The 19,259-nt window shown below is 37.5% G+C and overlaps 1 protein-coding gene across 1 annotated transcript in view; it reads right to left on the bottom strand.

Annotated features, from left to right (window-relative positions):
* Positions 1-5,955: 5,955 nt before the first annotated feature.
* Cd47 (CD47 molecule) overlaps positions 5,956-19,259 on the bottom strand; it is a 34,339-nt gene continuing 21,035 nt past the window's right edge. The window contains exons 5-11 of the mRNA XM_015478548.2: positions 18,045-18,137; positions 16,972-17,064; positions 15,523-15,615; positions 10,067-10,098; positions 8,695-8,719; positions 8,017-8,049; positions 5,956-6,194 (exon numbers count right to left, since the gene is read on the bottom strand). Coding sequence (XP_015334034.2) covers positions 6,190-6,194; positions 8,017-8,049; positions 8,695-8,719; positions 10,067-10,098; positions 15,523-15,615; positions 16,972-17,064; positions 18,045-18,137 — 374 coding nt within the window. The 3' untranslated portion in view covers positions 5,956-6,189. The remainder of the gene's footprint in view (positions 6,195-8,016; positions 8,050-8,694; positions 8,720-10,066; positions 10,099-15,522; positions 15,616-16,971; positions 17,065-18,044; positions 18,138-19,259) is intronic.

Genomic DNA, 19,259 nt, shown 5'->3' with positions numbered 1-19,259 from the left:
TTCCTAGAAAGAGCTGCCTAGGAGGTGGGGTTGGAGGTGAGCCACACAGGGCTCTCACCCAAGGCGGTGGGATAAGCTGTTCCTGCTAAGGGAGGAGGTGGCAGCTGTGGAGAGAGCAAGGGTTCTAGTACTTCCAGCTGCCCTGAACATGCCAAAATTATATTTCCCCACAAAAATCTATTGCATACATGATGATGTATGTACACGTAAGAGTTCACTCTAAATTTAGTGCAGCTTAACTGATACACCCCCCAAAATAGAGAGCTCCATGGAAAATATATACCGTATTTTAAGCAACACGCTTAATTTTTTAAAACAATCCATTTGTTTAAAAGGCTAACAGCTTACAGGATGTTGCTTTAGCATGCTTTAACATGGAGAAATTTCTCTGGCAACCCAAATAAAATCTGGAAACAAAACTATAAGATTTTTTCTTTTTTTAAAGACAGATCTCTGATCAAATATTATTATTTTTTTTTTCCAGTAGAGACTTCCAGAAAGCCTAGTACTACTATGGTACAGGTGATGTAATAGCTGCTCATTAAAAGAGCTGGCAATGTTGTTGCCATTCTGTCATCAAGACTGACAGCAGACTGCAGTTTTCAGACTTAGAAAACATTTATCTCCAAATTAGAAGAAATGCTTACCCGGAGTTTCTCATCATCCAAATTGGGGAACTATACCTGTTTTTTCCCACTCTCAGAGGTGAGAAGTTGCTGCCTGCTAACTACATGACTAAATAAGTACTTGCTAAGTAAGTAGTAGAGTTCTGATCACTTCTATGCGATCCATAGTGCTGTCTTCAACATTAACTAATCAGTCAAATTATCCATAATTTAGGGTTAAATACTTCATTTCCCACTGATTTGATGGATGGATATGTGAGCTTAAAGCTTATGAAAAATAAAGACTGGGTGTGTGAGTTCTGAAATAGCCAAACACTGCCACTCAAATCCCCAAGCTACTGCCAAAATCATGTCCTACCTGGATGATGTTACCATAACCTATTGTTTACCAAAGTTGTCAAACCTGATGCCTTGGGATGGAAAGGGGACACACAAAAGTGAAATCCAGCTGCATTTGGAAGCCTACAGCTCTGTGGGAGTTCTAATCAGGCTGAGTACAGTTCTGTGCAAGAGAGAGCAGTTTTCAGTGCAGGAGGTAGGTCATTAAATGCTTTCTGAACCCCATTAGTTACTCCTGCTGAGAATGAAAACGTCCTCGTAAATGCATAAAAAATTAAATTGCCTATGAGGTAAGGAAAGAGATGGTACTCTGCTGCCGAATGTTATTTTCCATTCACATGGTCTACAATCACACATAAAATGCAGAATCATAGAATATAAATCTGAAGGGATGCAGCACTGATTAGGAATCCTGTGCCTCAAATCTAATGACATCTCAGCACCTAGGAACCATCCCCTATCTTTGCTTCAGGTGAACTTGTCCTTGCCTTCCACCCCCACTCAGCACTGTGTGGGTGCTGCAGATACAGCCTCTACTGAAGGCTAGATCTGGAAGTTAGGCTGGTCCAGTCACAGCAAGTCTCAGTGATCCAGAGATGGCATTGATACAGTCAGAGGCCCTAGGTGCAATCTTGGGTGGACAGGACCCCTTTGTTTTCCTTTCACCCTCTATTCTCCTTGACTAGGAAAAGGTGGGTCTGGGACTACAGTTAGTCATTTACCACTGCAGAAACCTGGGAAGGAAGGCCATATGGAGGTGAGAAAAGTGGGAGGCTGATGAGATACTGGTTCCCTATGATTTGGTTTGGAGGTCCAGAATCCAGTTGTGCATCTGAATTTTTTGGCTACATTAGAGTGTGTGTGTGTGTGTGTGTGTATTTTCTTTCACTTGCAGTAAAAATAATCCTAACAACCAATTAAAATGGATAACATAATAGTTCAGTCCTGGCAGAGGCTTATCTTATTCCATAGGCAATCACAGTCACTGTGGCACAGGCAAGAGGCTTGCCCAGGTCCTCTGCTAGTTAGTAGTATTGCCAGGACTAGAATCCAGGTCTCTTTCTTTCTCATGTGATGTTTTCACTATACCATGGGGAAAATTAATTAAAAATTATCAAATACATTTGACTTCTTACAACTTCTAATTAGAACTTTGCTCCAGCTAAAAGTTTATGTATTGGGTACTACATTAAAAAAAAAAATCTTTGCATTGTTACATAGAATATGGACAAACTGAAGGTATATTAATGAACTAAATTTCTCAGAAATGTTCATGTGGTCTGCTGTCGGAATAGAAACAGCCCAACAAAATAGCTTAAAATGTTTTATTAAGTATATATAATATTACAGGGTAATATTTACAAAGTTATGTCTTTTTTTAAATAAAAAAAGAACCTTGGCAAAGGTTGCAGATATTCAAAGCTTCAAACAGTGATAAATTGATTTAATACATATAAAAAAAAAAAAGAAAAAACCTTTAACAGTAACACAGCTGTAAAACAACTTTGGTCTTTAAATCACTGCAAAAAAATGGCTACTGACAAAGAGCACAACTTTAATTGCTATGCAAAAAAGCCCCCAAGAGAGCATCTAACACATAGCAACACCGGAGTTCTCTTTATTGAGAATGGTTAATGGATATTTATATGATGCAGGATCTACTTCTTAACAATGGCTTTTTGCAAATAATGCTTCATTTAATAAAAACAAAAATGTTTCCCTCTCTCAACAATCTTGATAACAACACTTTGAAGATTCCACTGCTGTTGTCTTACAGAGAAGCTTATTACAAAGGATTGCTTTATTTTTTTCCTTAAAAGACTGGATTTATGGAAAAGCTGGTCTTACAGGATCATAATTAAGAGCTATCAAAGTTAAAGGCAGGAAAACTTCCTGGTCACTGCTCATCTCTTCAAAGTTAACTTGGATTATCCCTATTAAACTAAAAGGACCCCCAGTGGGTGATGGCAGTTAGTGATTTTGAATATAAGACACACATGCAAAACTAATATTTCTAAATAAACCCTCAATCAAATAAAACACAAAGAAAATGTAAAGAGTAGCCAGACAATTATTTCTCCAGTTTCCAACAAGAGGTAAATAAAGGTATGTATTTCCAGACATAAACCACCTATCGCCACTTTTGAACACCCTTTGTAAGATGAGAGACATCTAGAAGGTGATGTAGCCTTTTTTAAATTAATGAGATGAAGGAGCAAACTTATCACTTTTTGAGCTTTATTAGATCACAATTCGGTCGGACACTTACTAAATTGGCAAGAGAAGTCTGAAAAGAGCAATACTCCCAATTATGGGATAGCCAAATTAACTCTGATATTCTCAAGAATTTTTAACAGAATGGACCTGAAATTTCCAGGTTAAAAAAAAAATCATTTCCCTTTAAGGTTTTCCGAGCATGTGCAATTTGTCAAAAAAGAAAAGTCTCTAGCTCACCCTATTAAAAATAGTGAGAAATCGAAATACAGCCAATCATCAAACTTATGTACGGAGTATCTAATGTCCGCAGAACACCGCACACAGCTGCAAGAGAGAAAGGAAGAGAGAGAAGCTCTTGCTATGGAAGCAATTTTAAAATCCAGTGAGAAAAGCAAGACAAAAAACCCCAATATAACTAAAGCCAAGATAAATGAAGTACTAAGGAAGGGTAAGAAAGAGATGAAAGAGGGTGCTAGACAGATGAGGACAGACTGCAAAGGACAGCCAGTGGGGGAGGAAGGGCTGGAGCAGTATGTATTGAAGGAAAAGAAAAATGTGATTTGGCCAAAAAGGCTGAAAAGGTTGTTGCAGAAAATGACAAATGGTGTCACTTTGAGAATGTAGAATAAATAAAACCGAATGGAGAAGATGATGGCAAAAATTGGGATCAGGGAGTAAAAAGCATCTTATGGGGCAAAACAATCTATGATGCTCAAAACACTGTTAGCAAGTTATATCTGATGTGACAGAATTGGGAGCCATTACAAGTCTGATTTAAAGAGAATAAACTGTCCCAATGATGCCCAGGCAGAAGGACTGCTGCTGCTGTGGTCCCTTAGCTGGAGAAGAGGATGGTTAGGAGCAAGAGTTGATTGCATCTGGCATTTCCCCTGCTACCTCGAGTGGCATTGTCTGGGGCAGTGAACACCTCAAAAGGCAGGTAGCATCAAAGAGAACACAACAGATGGTTAGACTCGAGACTGAACCCCAAATAAAGGAGAGTTTACAACATATTAAAAGGTACAACTTTAGTTCATTAAAAAATTTGACTATAAAGATTTTCATACCTGATTTTCTTAATGGAGAATAAGAATTTGGATCTTTTTCAAGTCCATCTGCTTTTTCTGCTCTTTTCATCAAAACTAATTTCTAAAGTAACAAACGATATTAGCAAAGTGCAAATATTTTCAGGAGAAGAGCAGCAGGAGCCATTAGATTTGTATAAAGAAATACAGCTCCCTCTCCATAGACTAATATTTTGGACAGCTACTCAATCAGGGAAGAACTGTTTTGATAGTATGTTCAATTTTCTGAGGGGCCTCAGCAGGTTATAAGTTTAAGTCTGCCATGGGCAAACCACTTGGTCCCAACGTGAAATATGACAATAAATTTGGCATAAAAGAGGCACATGGAAACATCCAGGAGACTAAGAAATAACTATCAGTGATGGCACTACGAATATGAAAGTCTCATTACACAAACAGGAAGAATCACTAGTATTTTTAGAGGGCATTGGTGAGCAGTCAAAAAGCTTGGCGAATTACCTAGAAGTTTTTAAAGTTTTAAGTGATCAAATATTTGCATCAAATATAATTCCACCTGATAAGGACCTTTTGTTTTTAAATGTTTTTACTAAAAGCACAAAGTCAGCACTGGCTCTCCTGTAGGTACGGCACTTCTGTCCCTACAGAAGCAGCAGGAGCCTACCTTACACATGTGCACATACAAACACACATCCACAAACGAGGTAAAAAACGAGTGCTAAGAATCTAAAAGTACTCCAGGCGATCACACTGTCAGAACGTTATTTTTTTCTTCTAACTGGGGTAGGAAATGTGGTTCTGTTTTACTTTTCAATCTCAGGGGAGGGGGAGCAGGAGGCAGGACTACAGGAGGAAGCAGATGAGTGGTTATCATGCAACAGAGACACAACAGGAGGAGCGCCCCCCTCGAGGGCTGGCCCACGGCCTGATGGAGACACACAGAAGGTTGCCATGCAGGAGACTCATAGTTCAGATTTCAGTCTTGCTTTTGTCATGCCTCCAATCAGAAAATAAGTGAAGAAACACCGTAGAGTTTTGCCTTCAAACCAGAGGAAGGGAATACATATGTTACAACCATAGCTATTTTTGCCGAAAAGTGTGAACACAGTGCTCTGAAAACAAGTCTGGCTCCTTTCTGCAACTGATGCTACTGCGTCACTGGACCACGTTCAGAGAGGAGTAAAGGTGCTACAGTATGGGGTACAGCAGAAGCGAGTCAGAGGAGGGCAAGGAAGGGTCCCAAGGGTTGTGTAAATTAAAGAAAAACACACCCGTCAATAAAAGCAACCCACATCTGGGAAGTATCTGTCACACTGTAGGCTGAAGGGACACTGTGCGAATGGCAACCCCCAAGAATGAAGACCCCTATATCCAGTGACGTCATAGCACAGGTAAGTGGCATACAAGATGTTCCCAACCAAATTCCTGTCTCCACTTAAGTCACTATTCCCGACCCAGAAGTGGCAGACACCTTATTCAGCTAACAGCCTAACTGCCATGGATGCTGGGAACCTGAGTTTACTAAGCTTGGATGGAAGCCACTGATTTTCACAGATGTTTCTGGGTGACCATCAGGTTAGTGTTAGGTCATTCTCACCCTGAACCAATTTAAACCCAGAGTCTAGAGGCCCGAGGATATGGAAAGTATCATCCTTGGAAGTTGCTCCCTCTACTTTTGTCCCCAATTAAATAGAAATAACAGAAAATTAGATCTCAACCGGGCACACGACACAGATCATAAATCTTTTATTAACTAAATTACAGGTTGTTTTGAATAAAAACTGTGATAATCATTTACGGGTCAATGACTTATTTTCTCTTACAGACGAGTACCAGTTACTTTTCTTTTTTTTTTTTTTTTCTTCTTCCCAAGAGTGAATCATCAAGGCCGGGGTCTTTAAATACAAGTGTAACTCCTTCAGGTTCCATGACTCTCCAAACCAGAGTCCTTCACTTCACTTCAGTTACTCTGGAAAATTGAAACACGAACATATGGTCACTGCTCATGTCTATTTCCTGTGCATTAAGAAGTTGATGCATTTTTAAAATTTGGAACTGTTTTTTAGATACACAGTATCTTCAAAATAAAGAAAATATGTCTACAAAGGCCATAGACAGAAACCAGGCAAATCATTAGCCTTTTCAGTTTTGGTAAATAAAATGCAGTCAATGCTAAATGAAAATAAAAATCAATAGTCTGATGATCTCCCTTTGTTGGCTGAGTTAAAGAAGCCAAAATATTGATATTTCAAAGAAAAGAATACTAATCCTAGAATAATATTCCATTACATTCACTTTAAATCTACACAATTTGTCTAATGTAAGTGAAATAAACATGATAGGTACAGGTAGGAGGAACACCCTAGGCAGGGATGGCATATCTACCCTTTCCAGAAGGGTAGATATGCTAGGAGCATCAATCAGGCGGGTGTCAGCAGACAGAACCCGCCAGAGAGACATCCAGAAAACAAACTCTGACCAGCTAATATTAACAAAATTAAGCACATTTCAAAGGCCATCATAGATTTCATCTGCTATGAACAAACAAAAATTCAAGGCAAAAGTTATATTTTAAGGGAAAGTTCACAAAGAAAGATGCCACTCAAGGATCTTATACTGGTTTTCTGAAAATGGAGAAAAGTTTAGTTTCTTCCTACAGAATGACACCACAGTAGGAGAGAACAAAGGAGTTGAGAAGCCAGAATTTAAGCATGAATAAAGATGCCATAATTCCAGATACGGATCTTTTCAAATGTCTTTTAATTTCTTCCTACTAACTATAATTGTTTTAGGAGCTAGGGACTTGCATAACAAAACCTGATTTAAAGGCTGTGGTACAAACCTACAGAAATGGGATCATTCAGTGGCTCCTGGGTGAACAGAAGCCTAAACATTGTTTTAAATTTGGTTCAACAATGACTGGAGTGTTTGAATCTTATGCAAAAGTTTATTGTAACCAGGGGAACAAACCCTCCTGTGTTAAATGCTGTGCTGTTTAGAGGTGAGCGGGCAGGTCATAGGCTTTTGAAACTGTAAAGCAAATCACTGACATAATCAGGGAATGATTGCAAATATCGAAGATGTGAAGACATTTTTGGAAATAAGGAAAAAATATAAACACAGTTACTAAATGCCAGTGGACCTGAAGATTGCAGCATATGCAGGGAAAACCAAAATGAATGCTAGCAGCACTTGATGTTTCAGATTTGGTTATCTTTAAAATTTAACAAATCCAGGTCTTTGAAGTATTCCATGAAGATTAGAGGTTATATTAGTCTAGAGTTCCAAAAATAGAAGTGAAAGTGGGAGTGACTAAACATTGTTCTTTGCCTTTCTCTGTAACCCTCTACCAAAAGGTCAGAACCAGCTCCTGCTTGGAAAAATAGAGATATTAAGTCCCCATGGTTGAGATGCCACAAAATCACCAACACAAGCATAAAAGAGACTCTGTCAAAAATGATAAAGATTTGTGCCAGATTATGTCTGTGCCTTATAAAAAGCATTTTTAAAGTTAGATACCAGGTGCTGAATCTGAAACATGTCTTACAAAAAGGGGCGATTTCACTTTGCTCTGAGCCATGTGACTGTGGACTCTGATTTTTGAGGCCCTACAACTCTTATAAGTTTTTTAGCAAAATAGATTTAAGTTTTATCCATCAAGAAAGGTGGACTTTTATGATTTGACAGTGTCCCTTTTATTTAAGAAAGTCATATTTTCAAGAAGTATTTTTATTTCTTTTCAATATCCACATTTCAGTCAATCTATAATTACAGGAATATTTTATACTTACCATCATTCATCATTCCTTTTGATTCTTTAAACGCTAAGGGTTAGTAACAAGCCAAAGAGGCAGTTAGTAAGGATCCACAATTAGAAATCATTTCAAAACAAACATGCAGCAACAGCATGCCAACTATTCTACAATTACACAGCCAAATGAACTTTAAGACTATCATTTTTATTGCAAAGCATTTCTGTGGTTCACACCTACAGTATCCACTAGGGAAACAGATTCAGTTGGGAATACAGTTTCAGATCTACATAGACAACAAAATGTTCTGGTCTGGTCTCACTACATAGTGATGACCTGCATTTTTCTGAAGTTTACAAATTAGAAATTGGGAATAAGATTCTCCTCTAAGGGGGTGCCATGGCACTTTTCATTTTGGCCCCACATAAAAGGGCAATGGTGTTCTTGCCCAAATACCATTTGGCTAAGGTAAACCAACTCCTTGAGGGACAAAGCATGATCCTTTTTTTCCCAGAGGTGAGAATATTACAAAAGCAATACTCCTGATTCTTAATGAATAAGCAAAGAAAAAGAGGACAATGCAAGGGAAAAACCAAACCAAACCAAACCCTAGACCCCTCTCAAGAAATAGATGGGCATTCTAACTTTTTCAAGGGCCATTTCAAATTATGATCTGATAATAGATCAAGAATATACAAGTTTGTAATAACTACATACCATTAAGTGGTTCCTCTACAGCTTTCTGTAAAATATTTAAAATATATTTACATAAAATATAATTTGTTTCATGTCCTTATATACTAAAACTTACATATTCTAACATTAAACTATACAGTAAACAGTGAATCCTTTCATCTAAAACCAAAATAAGGCAGTAAGGGCTGAAGCAAAGCTCGCCAAGTTGAGCTGGTAGTTTGGTAATAATTGTATTATTCTCTTAATATGCTTTTCCTATGCAGAATTTCCTACCACACCCACCTTACTCAGTTCAGAAAATCCTAACTTCTCACAAAAATATTGAAGTGCAAGTATGTACACAGAAATAGCAGAACAAATAATACAGTTAAGCAAGAGAATGGAGCAAATCAGAATCATTTTCAAGTTGGCAAAATGAACTCAGCAATGGGAGAAAGAAAACTGTTAGGATTTAAAGGTACAGCGGTTGGGTTTTTTATTAAGAGGCACTTTAGAAACCGCTGGCTGCTTGTGACCGGGTAGCTATGGCAGTGATCTTTTTAGAATAAACAGCCGAGGTGAAACAAACACACCCTGAGCCAGCCTGCCCCTTTGGCATGCCTGCGGAGGCTCCTCAGACTCAGGAGCACTTCCTGCCACAGACAGGAGACTCTCTCTGGGATTCCAAGTAGATCCATCATCAGTCTTTATAGGAAGCTGAGTATAATATAGTCCTCTCTAGATCTTATTTCCATAAAAGAGCTCTGGGTCTGTCATTGTGATGAGTCTATATTTATCAAGATAGTTTTCTCCTCATTCATCCCCTCCTAAATTTGTTCCTTTTTTTTTGGAATTTTCTCAGAGAGCTTATTAAAATATCCAAAGTACGGTGAAACCTGCAGTATAGTTTTCAGGAAGAAAAATGTTTATAAAATGGTGTGGGGTAGATAGTAACTCAGATTTTTCAGCAATATTTACATTCATTTTATAAATTATGATTTTAATGATGTCAATTTAATATAAATTTCTCTTCCTCATTAAGCCTGAAACTATCGTTTTGTGTATTTACATCAAATGGATCCAAAAGGTGAGGTAATATATTGGAATCAGCTTCCTTCTGATGGAAGAGATAATGACCATTATTCCTACTCATAAACTTTCCAATTCTGGATATGAGAAGTCAGTACAATTTTATATAATAATTTATTCCACCCCATTAATACTTAAATGAGCAAACATATGTTTTAAAATAGAATTGGACCCGTTCACACAAAGGTCATGAAACGACTTCAACATTTTCTTAATTTGATGTTACATGAAACAGAGAGCAAAATAGTTCAATATTCCAATTATCACTCCTCAGTCTAACCCACCAAGAGATCATTCCCAATTCATTTAATAAACTTTAACTTACCCTAGGAGCTTGTATAGTCCTCTGATTAGAAGCTGATATAAATAAAAAAATAAGAATATTAATTTAATAAATGAAACAAATTAAGGCAATGAAATGTTTATTTTTAAGATAAAATGTTCAGGGCTAAAACTAGAGGGTGCCAGAGACTCCAATGAAGGAGTTCCAGCTGTGATAGTCTATTCAAAAATACAGAATATTCTTGATTATATGCATTGAGAGAAGAAAATGAAGCGTTGACCCACCTATATCGGATAATAAACACACATGTTCTCTCATTTGTGCATGCCATCTCGCCCCCCAAATCAGCCATTTGCTACACTTCTTGGTGGAAAAATGCTGTCATCCATCATCCCTACCATGGGCTCGCCATCTCTTCCTATTCCACCCAGGCAGGACATGTCAGAATGTGGCAATGACTGGTGTCCCCTCTACTCCACGTTCTTTGGCTCCTTGCTCTCATTCCCCGTAGCCCAATCTTCCCACCTCCTTCAAAACCTTCTCAGCTTTCAAAGCTTCAAATGGCTAATAAAATAAACATTCATACTCCTCTATGCTTAAAAATTTATTCTAGGCAGCTAGAGGCAGCCACACTCAAGCCCTCCCCTATATAACTCCTTCTTAGCTTTTGAGTTGCCCTTTTCAGTTTCCTACTGGAGAATTAAGAAAGATGAAGGAATACAAGGCAGGAAGAAAAGGACAAAAGAGAAAGGAGGTACTTTAGTTGGGTAGGGGAGAGAGAGAACTGCCTTGAAAAACCAAAGAGGATGCCCAAGAGCAGCTAAGTCCTTCATACCAAGCACGGTCCCACAGTTTCAAAATGTCAGCTAGCAACATTGCCGGGTCATCCAGGAGTAGGGTTTTCCTACTGTATTGTATTCTCTTACTGTTCTTTCTTTCTTTCTTAATAGAATTTCTCATTTCTCTCTCAGTTTAAGAAATTCTGATTTCTCACAAAAAATATTAAACATGGAAGTAGAAACACAATAAATCATACCACTAAACAAGAGATGGGAGCGAAACAGAATCATTTTCAAGCCATGTGAACTCAACTCAGTAATGGAAAGAAAATGTGTTGGGACTGACAGGACTCCACTGTGACCTGGACTGGATGACAGCACTGGACTTGCTCATCAGCAGACAGGCAGCCCCAGTACAGCTTTCCTTCTCCATGCTATTTATCTCCTACCACTCCTCACCCCAAACCTATCAAGCTTCTACAGCTGATGGGAAATGGGGTGGGTTCTGACCCAAGGTCAGCCAATCTAGAGGCTAGCCGACAAGGCTCACTCAAATAGGAAAATGGTACCTGACTGGCCAGGTAAGATTCTCACTCCCCCTGGAATCCAAAGGGAAAACAGAAGAAAAGACTAGAAAGCTGGTGATGGGAAGGGAAAATGGAAAAGAAACAAAGTAAATGAGAACTCAAAGCTCAGAGTGATAGGTAAGAAAAGCTATCACTGGGAAGACGTGATTAGGATAAAAAAACGGGGACACAATGGAGAGGCTGAGCTACCTGGCTAACAGGAGAAGAGCCAAAGGCAGAGGAACTCAGGAACCATAACTGACAGAAAAGACACCAACTAACTCTTGTTGCTAAGGGGGGAGTGATGAACCAGTAAGAGGAAAGGTGCTGGAGCTGTCTAGCTGCCGAACTGAACACCCCCCCACCCTGTGAGGCCTATTATCTGTCTGCACTCTGGACATCCTCTGCTAGTGCGACATGTGGGTCGACACTGACCTCCCTCACTGTGGCAGCACTTGTGTCCCAACATGAAAGCAGCCTCTTTAAAGGATATAGAATGAAATGGTTTCGATACATTCCATTTAGCAGCTTCCCAAATAAATAAGCAGAATTTCATAATTTTGTTGGGGATATCAGGAGAGTGTCATGAATAGACAGCTTACTTCAACTAAACCATGCCTTATTTCTAAGGATTTTTTGTTTGTTTGTTTCTTTCCCACTGAGCCACATCCCCAGCCCCCCCCCCCCCAAAAAAAAAAGTCTAAATGTTAGTANGCCCCCCCCCCCCCTTTTTTTTTACATTGAGACAGGGTCTTACTAAGTTGCATAGAGCCTTGCTAAGTTGATGAGGCTGGCCTCAAACTTGCAATCCTCCTGCTTCAGCTTCCTGAGCTGCTGGGATTACAGGCATGTGCCAATGTACCCAGCTTACATCTAAGTTTTATAAAGGACAATAGAACTAAACAGCTATCTAAATTTTTGATTGGTAACAAACATGAGGGGGTGGTCAGAGACAATATTTTAGAGTTCTATTTTTGGGCTCATCAGAATTAGTATTAAGAATAGCTAAGAACTCCCCCCCCCATTACATATAAAGAATAGTCTAAAATTCTAATTCCCATGAGCAAGAAATGTCACATTTGTCTAGACCATTCTGAAAATAGAAATCTATGAATAACAGTGATTCAAAAGGACAGCAATCAGTTGTGATACCTCTAAGAGTATAAAAGTAAACAATGCAGGTGTTAACTTCACCTGAGTTAATACCGTCCAATGGGGCTACAACACATGAGCCAAAAGAATGATCATGACTAATCTGCTATCATGAGCAAAGGCCAGATTTTTTTTTTTTTTAAATTAAAAGCCTTAAACATTCTATCTGGGCTGACTTGATTAAATCTTCTGCATTAATTGTTATCTAAAACACCTGATCACTTGACATAAACATATTTCCATGTTTCAAATTTTTCAGAAACACTTTTTATAGTGATACCATAAACACTTTTCCTCAACAATGGCCAGAAAATACATCTGAATATTTAAACAAACACAAATATCTATTGACTGACAGATATTGTGCTTCTGTAGCATTCTAAAATATCTGAGATGTGTGGTAAATATGTTTCTGACTTTAATGAGGCTAATTGTTCAAAACAAATTATATGACCTCATATTAAACTAAGTGGTAATGGCTTTAAAAACAAACAAGTGCTTTTACTCTTACATATAACAGACATAAGCATCCATTATACTAACAAGTTCAACTTTAGTGAGTTTAGCTGGCTCCTTTTAATCTTTTCATATTATTGTTCACAGTGTCTTATCTCACTTTAAAAAACTAAAATGCTTTCAGTAATAAGAAAAAAATGCAATAAAAAGAAGGACTTAGTGAAAGTCAAAATCCTATTCTTCAAAATAACAAGGCTATAAAATTTACATTTGTGAATAATGAAAAATAAAAAAAATTAAAATTCTCACTTTTAACTCACTCTTATAGGGCTTGTTTTTTTTTTTAATGATCTGAGGCTTTTATTACATTTAAATCAAGATGCATTCATTTCTAAAACAGTGCATCTGCAATGAGTAAAAATTATTTTTGAAATATTTACAATTTTTACTTCCTGATACCAATTTGCAACATTAATGCTATATATATTCAGATTTAAACAAATTTATATAAGCAAAACACATTAATCTTCCTAGTCTACCACATTATCCAAAAAGCAACTTTCCTGTACCTTTTCTCTTCTTGCCTTTCAACTGACCGAAGGTCTCTCTCTGCACTCTGGCATCAGACAAGTTGATTTGAAAAGTTAATTTAGGATATTCTCAAAATATCAACAAAATTGAACTAAATTCTTAAAATCAATATAGTATATTTATACAATAAAGTATGATAAAGAAAAATAACCTGGGGTCCGTCTAGGGACTTTCATTTTAATTTAGAACAGTGACATTTTTAATGATAGTGGTTTCACAGGCTTCTTAGGGATGTAAGCAATGGAAAGAGCGGGAGAGCAAGGCCAAAAGGTGGCAGCTAAGCAGTGTCCACTAAACTTGAGGCAGCATCTCCAGACCTGATGGCAACTGTGCTGAACACCTGCCAGAGATGGAAGGCAAGGGCAAGCAAGGGAACAAGAGGGGGCAATACAGATAGTGAGGGAAAAGCAAGAACACGGAGCCGAGAGTCAGTCAGTGACACCTGTGAGTACTGCAGGTTGCATGCTGCGTGAGGCAACGAAATCAGAAGGGCCACCCCTTAAGAATCAGACACATGGTGACTGGAAGATTTAACCAGGGTAGACTAGCATCACCAATAAGACATTCACCATAGCAACCACGCAAATGCCAGTCTGCTTTAGGTGTCTTTCTTATTTATTTATTTAGAGGTTGGGGGTCTTTTTAAGTTGCCCAGGCTGGCCTCAAACTTACAATCCTATCTTAGCCTCCTAAATAGCTGGGATTACAGGTATGCACCACTATACCTGGCCTTTTAGATGTTTTGTGTTTTATAAACTTATGTGGCATGAAATTGGGAAATTTCATTGAGGTACAACTAAGACTCAAGAACAAATAAACTAAAAATAGGTAGATTTTGATAATGTATTTTAGTTGTTTATCTAATAAGCATTAATTAAAGGGGACAGACAATATATAACAGAACCAAATTAATTATAGGTCATCAGAAGCTGAAATTCAGAAAGAAAGGTAAATTATTTTTTTAAAGTATTATGCAAGCTATATGGGAAGCTTCTTGACTCTATCAATTCTATTAATTTAAAAACAAACAGTAAGTTTCACCTATTGAAAAGCAGAAATACTGACTTTTCTATACTATTAATTTGCAACTATTGATTCTTTTGATAGGTGGTGAAGAGTTTGCTTTACTTTATAAATAAAAATCAGATTTTTTTTTTTAAAATGGAAGCTGCTACAAACCAGATTGAAGGCAACATCACTAGCTTAGATAAAAACAATCCTAGTGTTAGACACCATTAAAAGCGAATGACCACTTTCTCTCTCTCTCTCTCTCTCTCTCTCTCTCTCTCTCTGTGTGTGTGTGTTTAAAATAAGAATGTATGCAGAAACCTGTTGTTTGAAAACTGGCAGATTAAATACCAAGGTTAGAAAAAAATTGAAGCTGATTCCATATACATATTATGAATTTATTTTAAGAGTGGTAAAATCCTAAGTTTAAAAAGTTACTGCTTTTATTATATTGGTTTTTACCAAAAATATTTTAAATGTGTGCATTGGAGGTCATCACATTATTAAATACAAAAGTAAAAGACTTTGATTTTCAGTTCCTGACACATTAGGGGAGTCCCTGTGTATACACAGTACACAAGAAGAATGGCAAGTGACATACAGGTTTCTGCAAAAGAGCTAAATCACAGGAATAATGAACAATTAAAAACCCTGTTCTATTAATTAAAATGGATCCTTCAGAGATCTCTCCCTTAGGATACACACACACACAAAAAAATCTATACATTCTAATACAGAAAGAAAGCCATTTTCTTTTAAAGTAGTTCACAATCCAAACTCTTCATTAATTCATATGCCTTCCACCCTCTTTAATGAGCCTCATTTTAACTGTATTTTCTCATTTTTGGAGTTATCAATACATTTCTGGAAGAACCAACTAAAAGCATTTTTCAAGGTATATATCTGAAATTATTGACATAAGCTAATAAAAATAGGACTAACTTACCCACAAATTTCATATAAACTAGTCCAAGTAATTCTGCTAGAGCTATGATACCCAAACCTGAAATCAGAAGAGGGCCATGCACTGGTATACACGCTGTAAAAACAAATGAAAATTTCTATTAGAAATGCCTATAAAATAACTGAATTTTAAAAAGAAATCAACAAGAACTAATAATGTCAAATTTTAGGAGAGTAATTCTTGTTCTAATAATCAATAAAAATTATCTACATATATACAGAATAAAATTATTTTCATTATTATTAACTCGGTCACTGAAATAACTCCAAATTATAATAAGAAAAGCCCTCTTTTGCACAACACACATCTTATCTTATCATATGAAGACTAATGTAAAATAGCATGTAAAGTCTAAGACTTCAGTCAACTAGAGCCTGGTTATTTTAAAAGTTCTTCCATAATTACAGGTATAAAAGTTTGTCTGCTGAAACAATCAGCCCATAAGCCACATATAGCCAACATTCATAGCAATAAAAAAAAAAATATTTTTTCCTCCAGTATTTCCTTGGAGGAAAAATAGGAGTTAAAAAAGAAATGTTCACAATACCAAATATTGGCAAATATGTGGAGAAACAGTAAGTCTTTTTCATTGTTTCTATGAGAGTGTAAAATGGTGAGTTGAGAAGTTTATTAAAAAATTAACCATAACTTAACATATAATCCAGGAATTGCACTCCTTGGTATTTACCCAAATGGAGTTGAATTATGCCACACAAAACATGCATCTGGATATTTGTAGTAGCTTTATTCATAGTCCCCCCAAAATGGAATGCAACCCAGATGTTCTTTCACACATAAACAATGGTATATCCACACAATGGACTAGTAGTTAGTGTTAAAAAGAAATAAGCTATCAAGCTATGAAAAGACATGAAGGGAATGTAAATTCATGTTTCTAAGTTAAAGCAGCCCATATGAAAAGGCTATATACTATGAGATTCCAACTCTAAGATATTCTAGAAAATGTAAAACTATGGAGATAGTAACAAAGTCAGTGTCGCCAGGGATTTGCAGGGAGAGAGAGATGAACAAATGGAGCACAAGGGATTTTTAGAGCATTGAAAATATTCTGTATGACACTACATTGGGGGATGCATGTCATTACACATTTGTAATAGCCATAGAATGTGCAACACCAAGAGTGATCTGCAATGTAAGCTATGAACTTTGGGTGATAATGATGTGTCAACATTGGTTCATCAGTTGTAACAAACGTGCCACTCTAGTATGGGACGTGGAGGGAAACTGTGACTGTGTGGAGCATGCCAAAGGGGCAGGGAGTACCCAGAAACCCTATGGCACTTTCCACTCAGTTTTTCTGTGGATCTAAAAACCGCTCTTAAAAAAAAAAAAAAAAAAAGAAAAATAAAGAAAGAAGAGCTCTGTTCAAGAAAAATTCAAACTGGGAATACAGGAGAATGAGACTCTTACCCATGATACAGAGACATAGTCCAACCACAGCGAGCACATAGCCCAACACCTGAGTGATCAATATGGCAATGGTAAAGGAGGTCATCCCAAAAGCTAGAGGAAGGAAAGGGATAGAGAGAAGTACCTTGAGGATACCGATGAAGCAATCACTCCTGCCTGCGTCTGGTGAAACCAAGAGCAACATCCTATGCCCAATGACTGACTGCACTTGTTAGATGGTGGACTCTTTTCCAGAGCCTAACCTTCCACACAAGTCAGCTCCAGACCCACACATTCAGCAGCCCTTTACTGTCGCAGGAGTCTGAGCAGGACTGGTGGTTTTTACCCTAAATCCTAGATCAATCCTGCTTTGACCACACTTGTACGCTTTTATCCATAAATGGCTATCTGGCATGGCTTCTCCACATGCACAGAAATTTCTCTAGCGGAGCGAACCACTCTGCAAACATGACTGCAAGCATCGTGACCTCTATCTTGTGCATCTTGACCTGTGGTTTTATAGTGAATGGATGCATTTACTATGTACAGTGAGCCAGAGAGAGGCCCTAAGGTCCAGTGTTAAATGTGACTCTTTAATTATAACCAAAATAGGTTAGCAATTTGCTTTTAAAATGCAGAGAGAACAATGCTGATTATAGTTGTGCCATGGTTTACCTGTAAGTAAAAGGAACATGTTTCTACCATTTGCAATTTATAACTTCATCTTGTAATATTAGTCTTTTTTAATGTATAGGGTTAGCAAATAAAGAATGTGTTGAACACCTACTTATAACTATAAAAATCTGAAATCAGAGTATGCAGATAATCATTAAAAACTATGCAGCATAATTTAAATTATAAAAACTGGCATCAAATAATACAAAAATCAGTATTCACAAAATAATTAACTGCCTTAATGATCTAAGATAGTCTTAAATCAATCTGCGCAGGGAAATCACTAAGAATGTAATGGAAGTTCTTTTAATAAACCACTTCAATTGAACTGTTAAAAAATATAAGAAAAATTTCACCAAAAGTACCGTTTTTTAATGAAAAAAAGAGACAAAAATCATTCTGTAAGAACAAATACCTACCTGTCATAAACACATTGTACTGAAGTAATATTAATACCCCTGTAGAAATTACGATGAAACCAAGTCCTGAAGCATTCTTTACTGAATATTCTCCTGTTAATAAATAAAAACATTTAAAATATTCTCATATATACTTCCTATTCTTCACAAGTTAAAGTACTTCATTTTATTAAATATTTTAACCTCAATAATACTCTTACAAACTGAAATGTTTTCCCCAAAATTCATTCAAATGAGTAATTTTTTGAGACAAAGAATATAAATCTCACATGCAAAATCCTTGAATTGGCTCTATCTCCTCCTCAACTATCTAACAGATTTCCAATGAGATATTCTGTAGTCATCTCTTGTCATTCCCTTCCTTTGCTATTTTCCATCTGTCCCAAAGTCAAATCAACTGCTCTTTCAGGCTCTTTTCTGAACTTATCTCCTTCTCCCCATGCCCTCAGTACCTCTGTAAGTAAATACAGGTGCTGATTTATGTTTTTAAACATCACACCTACACTACCATCTCCTGTAGAAACCACAATAGTGTGCTGAATCCACCACTTGGAGTCCCAGCCTGTCTCTGCTTTTCTTCATGTGCTCCCTGCCCTTCTTTCCCACTCCCACTCCCATCCCTCCACACACAACTGTCACTTTAGACAGACATGGTTCCCACGTTCTTTCCCACTTCCACATCTTGGTCAATACAAGATGGTGGCCCTGAGGCTATTTCCACTTTCCAATCCCTAGAACCTGTGAATATCCCCTTATATGGCAAAAATAAAAGCAAGTTCCATTATATGGCCAAAGATACAATTAAGTTAAGGATCTTGAAGGAGCTTATCTTGAATTATACCAGTGGGCCCAGATTCCAATGACAAGTGTCCTTGAGGGAGTGAGACAGAGGGAAGTTTGCCACAGACACAGAGCAGAAGACAGGAGAAAGAGGAACTGCAACCATGAGGGAAGAAACAAGCTAAGGAATGCCAAGCACTGCCAGCAAATGCAGAAGCTAGAAGAGGCAGGAAATGGACTCTCCCCTAGAGCCTGGGGAGGGAATGCAGCCCCCGTGACACCCTGACTTACAGCCAGACTTATGGCCTCCGGAGTGGTGAGAGAACTTCTACTGTTTGAAGCCACTCTGTGTGCCATAATCCGCTACGACAGCACTAGGAAACGTATACACCCTGACCCCCATGTTCCCCTTACATCGACCCTGCATTTCCTCAT

This window comes from Marmota marmota, unplaced genomic scaffold, assembly GCF_001458135.2.
Source record: "Marmota marmota marmota unplaced genomic scaffold, marMar, whole genome shotgun sequence".
Lineage (NCBI taxonomy): Eukaryota > Metazoa > Chordata > Mammalia > Rodentia > Sciuridae > Marmota > Marmota marmota.
This window is presented reverse-complemented; position numbering and strand designations above follow the sequence as displayed.